The sequence below is a fragment of the Ornithorhynchus anatinus genome, chromosome 9 (genome assembly GCF_004115215.2).
Source record: "Ornithorhynchus anatinus isolate Pmale09 chromosome 9, mOrnAna1.pri.v4, whole genome shotgun sequence".
NCBI lineage: Eukaryota > Metazoa > Chordata > Mammalia > Monotremata > Ornithorhynchidae > Ornithorhynchus > Ornithorhynchus anatinus.
The window spans coordinates 16462736-16469115 of record NC_041736.1 but is presented as its reverse complement, the minus strand read 5'-3'; the positions used below and the strand labels follow the sequence as shown (position 1 = coordinate 16469115).

Here is a 6380-nt window from a genome sequence, read left to right as displayed (position 1 = left end):
TATCCAAAATTTCTTTTCACTAGATCATGCTGGCTGAGCAGGCACTGAGTTGATATAGCAAAGATATCATTAGGAGATTGAAGACATGACCTTGAACACTTCTTTTCAGAGTGCTTAAATATAGCAGTGAGTCTCTCTAACTCTTCCTTCCTCTAAACTAAGGGGTCTCTAGCAGATTGGGAAGGCCTTATAGTTGGGAAGGAGGGAGTGCAGGTTGTGAGCCCAGCTGTTGGAGGTAGTTCACCCTATTCAAAGGCCACGGTTTGCTACTGACAATATCAGAGCTCCTGTCTTTCCAGCCCTAGAATTTCCTCAGGAATCCCAAGACTACCCCCACCCTCAGTTTGATGAACAGTGGCCTACTACAATAAGCTCCGTTGATTCCACCAGAGCACCTAGGGCCCAACCTCTCTGCCCACCCCCCTCTTTCCAGTCTACACAAACTTCATCTGCCAAAACAGATAAGCAATAACCCGCAGTTACCTCACAGTTACATCCCTGACCCTCAGTTCTCTTTCAGTGCCTGCTGATACAACCACTCTGAAGGAAAAAAATTTTCTACAGCAAAGGCAGCATGAAGAGCAGTGAGGCATAGGGAAGAGAACACAAGCCTCAGAGTTAAAAGGACCTGGGTTCTGGTCCCCGTTCCATCACTAGTCTACTGTGGCCTTGGGCAAGCCATTTAACTTCTCTGGGTCTCAGTTACTTCATCTGTAAAATGGGGGTTATGACTGTGAGTCCCATGTGGGTCCTGATTAACCTGTGCCTATTCCAGAGCTTAGTACAGTGCCTGGCACATAGTAAACGCTTAACAAATACCATTAAAAAAAGTGGCAGCGAAAAATGTAAGCCTAGAGGCATAACTGATGTTTTAATATAGAAAACTAAGTTGGTTCACAAAATACACAGTAATTTAGCAGTTACCTCCATTTCCTCAGTGTCCTTTCCACACCCTTTTTGAGTTTTGGTTTTCTCCTCTCTGTTCAGAAGTCTATCTACCGTCTTCTCCTATTTGCTCACTGTCTTTATGCCCTTTTCCGCCTTTCCTTTCCTCATCTTTCTCCCTCCGTGGCTCTTTTTCTCTTCATCTCCACTCCCCCCTACCTTAGTGCCTCCTCACCCCCTCAGGCCCCTCCCCATCTCCACCTCCTCTTCAACAACCTCACCCTTTGCCTCCCAATCACCTCCCTCTTCTGGGTCCTCCTTACCTCTCTCCTGTGTGTGTCTTCGGCTCTGGGAAATGCCTGGCTTGAGGCCACATGTTGCTGCCCTGCCAGGCCCAGGGCTCACAGCTCCAGCAGATCTCAGTGCTTCTTCAGGGGCTGAACTGCTTCTCACCAGCTTCTTCCAGACAAGCCTCCTCCCTACCTCCCTGCCATGCTGTTCATGTTGGGTATGAAGGTCTATACTACTCTCACTCTCCCCATATCAGTCAACCTTCATTTGCTAGCACCTGGGTAACCACAGCATTTCACCCGGCCACAACTTAATCTCTTAGCCTTTCCTTTTTATCCCACCTAGCCCAGCCTCTCAACCAGATGAAAACAGTGTTGCAGCCAAGTGTGGGAGAATGCCACTCTTACTGATATTAAGATTGCTGCATCCTCACCTAGGAACCCAAAACACTTTACCAGCTTTCTTGAATTTACTAAATCACCTCCTGCAAGTAAGTCACATCTTCATTGTTCTCTTTACCTGGCTCCCAGGAAACCCTCCAGAGGCCCCCAGTGAAGGAAATCCTTTCTCCCAGACTTCTCTCTGGCCAGTGACTTAGTGGTCTCTTCTTGGCCTCAGCTACTCATCCAGGCATTAGCTACCCACCAGAGAGCCATTTGCATCAACCCATCTTGTTTTCCCCTCAAGGGCCCCTGCAGGGCACCTATGAGTCCAATCTAGCCCACCAATCATCCTCTAAGCATTCTGTCTCCAACAGTGGCAACAAGAATGTTTGGAGGAACTGGGTGATGGTTGCCCTCTGGATCTGTTTTTCATGAATTGAGCTGAACCTTTAAGTTTCCTAAGTTCCCTACCAACCTCTATTTGTGTCTCCATAACTTCCTCTTCATCCCAAATTGTTTGGAACTGTCAACATTCCTGGAAAGTAAGAAAACTGTGAACTTTAAATATCATGACGGGAGAAGGCGGAATTGAGAGTTTAGCCAAAATACTCCAAGGTTTACGTTGCAACAGCCAGAAGGGGAGACGTATGACAGGAAAACAGAACAAATGGGTTAGCTGGATTTCATTCACTGTGAAGACCTGATCTTTCCAGGGGAGTGTCAGAACCCAGGGAAGCTAACTGAGAGAATCATAAGGAGAAATTTTAATGTTACTTTTATTGAAAAATTACAACTGCAGTGCAGATCACACCTGTTTATTATTACAACAGTTCCTATTGCCACAAAGCAACGAGATTCCACTTATTAAAACTCTTCACACAATTTACCCTAAGTAATTGATGACTAAAATTCTGGGCTTTCTCCAAATGCCTTGATTTGCCTATCCCAGGGAAGAGAATACAGATAAGGCCTATAAGACAGATCACTCACTACTGACACGACATCACTCCCCCTTTAAAAAATAATCCACAGCTGTTTTATCCAGTAGTTGCTTATCCCTTTTTAAATTCCATGTTTCAGCAAAAGCGAATGAGTGAGTCACTCGCCCTACTTTTGTGAAGCTTCTGAGAAGAATCTGGCAACTCACTGAAAATCAGAACTCCGGTCAGCCAGTAAATACTGTTCAAACCCACAGTGACAGTAACATAAAGAGATCTTAGGAAACAAGAGGATACTGAGCAATACATTTGTGACCAGGATTCTGATGAAAACGGTCAGTTTTGGGGTGGCTTTTCATAGGACACAGAAAGGCAAGGCCCTGAATTAGGCACTGAATGCTCCTCAGTTGCCAAACTGAGGCTAATGTGAAGAGTGGGAGGTGAGAAGGGGAGCTCTCCAGGTCCCCAGGCAAAGGAAAGATGTCTTCAGAACTGTTAAATTTGCCCAAATGGTCTGATTTTGGAGGAAGCTTGCATTCAAGGGACACGCCCAAAGGTTCTTTTCTAACATGGACTGGTCTGCCCCAGAGCTAGTTGCTGTCAGTCAACATTTGCGGAAGCCTCATGGTATGTGGGAGTTATTGAGGATATTCAAGACAAAGTCCTCAAGGAGCTTGCTCAGTGATTACCTTACCATATTGAATCCCTGTGAATCAGAGTAGATTTTCACTGTTCAACTTCCGGGAAGGTCAGAAGGTACCACGTGCTTCTGGGATTGAGGAGATTTAGTTGGCTTGATGCATGCTCATAGTTGCCAACTTACCCATTCTAAAACTGAAATTACATTCAATAAAAGAATTACAATTCCAGGAGGGAAAGGCCACATACAAGAAACAAATAAGATGGGCTAATCCTAAAAAGGAGTAGCTAAATGAATGCAGTTACCTGAAGAAGTGAAGAGAAGATTGGGGATGGGGCTTGGAGCACATTGCTGGTTGGGAATTATACTGTTTTACTGTCTTCTACTTGAGTGAACATCCCGAAAACAGAGGAGTTAGGAGTGCAAGGTGGCTCAAGATCTGGGGAACCTGGGAATCAGTGCAAAATCTGTGAACCACCTGATGTTTAGAGTTTGAACACAAAATCAGTTTTTTTGAAAATCCTCCTCAGAGTCCCTAGAAATACTACTGTATTTCATAGAGGGCTGTGTTTACTGATAGTCACCCACACATAAATGACATTTCCAGGAGAGAGGCAAACCTTGAAACAAACATTAACAGGTCCAGGAAACTAAAGCAGCAATGTTCAACAGCTTTAAATCAGCAGGTTGTTTTTTAAAATTATTTTTAAGTTAATGGTCAAAATAATGATCCTATGGACCAATGACTTTGAGACCTCTATTTGACATTGAGTTCACTCCACTCAGCCTGTTTATGAGAGTGAAATGATCAATTTAAGAATACTGGTCGATAGTCTGCAAAATGACACTGAGCAAGTTGGGGGAGGAAGGGAAGAAGGCACACAAACAACTCCATTATGAAAAGGCTCTCAAAACACACACAGACTGGCAAACGATTCTGTTGAAATTCTCCATGGTAAATATTTTATTTTTTTCTTCCTCTATACTCTAAAATGCACATTGTGAATTTCCCTTCTGCAAAACAGTAGTGAGCCTGGTCAGTGCTCTCATTAGAAATGATAAAGGTCTTGGGGAATTTGCCACAGAATTTTGCTACGCTAGTCACAGAGAATGGTCCTGAAGTACTACAAAAGTACAGGAGCCCTGGTTATTACCCAATAAACACTAGAAAAGCATTCAATACACCAGACACACAGCCAGACAGGTAAGGGCAATAAAGGTGCAGACTCTAAGTAAAGGAATTTCAATATACTGCTCTCGACTCTATATACAATATGTGAATTCCTTATAGACAATAAAATTATCCTTAACTGATTATATTAAGGGCACTCTAATATAAATGCAATTTTTACTAATTTTTCATCTTTTTTCTTTGGCTCACAAATACACTAAAATACCATTAAACATTATTTAGGACTTAGTAATATATAAATAAGATACATTACAAATGGAAGAAAATACAAGACACCTTTTTAACATGGTAAATCTCTGCATATAAATAAGCAAATATACCTACAATTGAACAATTTTAAACCATTACATGTATTTTCTTTTTCACAAAGTTGTTTAACAATAATATTCACAGTCTACACAAATTAACCTCTAAAAATACAGCAATAATATACCTGTAACAATGACTCTGCTACTACTGTCCCCTTAAATGACACTCATGGGGAGGCTGTGACTATCTTGCTGGATGGTTCTTTCCCTAATTCATTATTTCAGGCAGGGAAAAACATGAATCAGCCCTGCTAACAGTTTTTTCCTTAGTTCCTAAGCAGCTACAATTTAAAAACGCTTCCTAGTTTTCATTTGGCAAGCGGTTTGCAATATCATCCCCCCTCACTAACCCCCTCATTAACTGCTGAAGGAAAAGTTAGTTCTCTTAAAGTGGAAAACATGCCGTGGATTAGTTCTAAATTCATACCCACTACACATCTAGAGAGAGTTTTATCTAACTGTACATATACACCATGAGGATCTCTTAATTTGTGATGTAGTACTTAGTAGTTTCCTGCTAACTATGGTAAACAGGCTTAAGTAAGGTCCAACAGTACACTTCAAGAGAATATTTTCCCTCAGTAAAATGATCTACATATTTTCAGCAACTTATTGAGATTTGTTCTAGAGTGCCACAGGAGAATGGAACACTTAGAAAGGGAATTTCCATAAAATGTGTTCTGCAGAACTGGAAATAAAGTAGCCAGTGCTGGAAAACAGTGCATTAAAGCAATAGAGAGTTTGCCCAATGTTATTACAGCTCCTGCCCCAATCTTTCTATTTCTTCAATAAGGAAGTCGATGTCAGATTTAGTAGCTGCGGGATTTGAGATAACCATACGGAAGAAGTTGGCTTTGTCTCCCTGAGGTTGATATCCAACCATTGTGGTACCTGACTCCATCATCAGGGCTTTGATTTTTGGCGCCACCTTGTGATTTAGGACAGAAAAAAACAAAAATACAAAACACCTGTAAGCCTCTTCTAGACCAAAAGACAAAATTCTTTGGTGGGAAGTATTTCCTATCCCTGCATTTGACCAGTTATATTACTGGTTAAGATACTTTTTCAGTATATCACTTATCAACAACATACACATCCTACAAAGGTTCAGCTCTAAAGTTTCAGCATTAATATACCTATGACAATGGCTCCACAGTGAAGTGAGTGGGTGGGTTAGAAGATTCAGGACTTCCAAAGTGCCATAAGGCTGTTCTCTGTGGAAACTCTTTGGCAATTCTCCTTTTCCCCACCACAACAGCAAGCCCTGACCCTGCTATTCCGCAAAGTTAGGCTGCTTTTCAGGCGTGGTTTTGGGTTTCAGGCACGGCTGTACCTTCTAACACTGAACCGTTCTTGGAAAACCTTCCTTCTTCCAAGCTAAGAGGCCAGCCGCGCTGTACCTTGAGGACACTAGAAGACTAAAGGAGGCTACAAAATTAGCTGGGAAGAACCTGAGACCTTAAACATCCCAATGAGGGGCCAGGCCAGGCTTCAGACAGTTCCACCACCCATGGCAGGGAAACAGTTGTCTTCCTCCAGCTCCATACAATGTTGTCCCGATTCACTGCACATCACACAATGTTTAGTATAACATCATGTAGCTGTCATACCATTCAAACCCCCAAACCTGAGCAATTCTCCCAGGAAATCGCTGGTCCACCCTCATTCCTTCAGAGTCACTATGTTCCCCCACCCAGGCGCCATTTCTGACTTGACTGGGCACTTTCAAATTTTAAAACTCCG

General features: G+C 42.5%; 1 protein-coding gene across 3 annotated transcripts in view; it reads right to left on the bottom strand.

The window, feature by feature from the left end:
• Positions 1-2317: 2317 nt before the first annotated feature.
• GAD1 (glutamate decarboxylase 1) overlaps positions 2318-6380 on the bottom strand; it is a 36374-nt gene continuing 32311 nt past the window's right edge. For all 3 annotated transcript variants that reach the window (XM_029071998.2, XM_029071999.2, XM_029072000.2), the window contains one exon: positions 2318-5565. In XM_029071998.2, the coding sequence (XP_028927831.1) occupies positions 5392-5565 (174 nt within the window). In that variant the 3' untranslated portion in view covers positions 2318-5391. The remainder of the gene's footprint in view (positions 5566-6380) is intronic.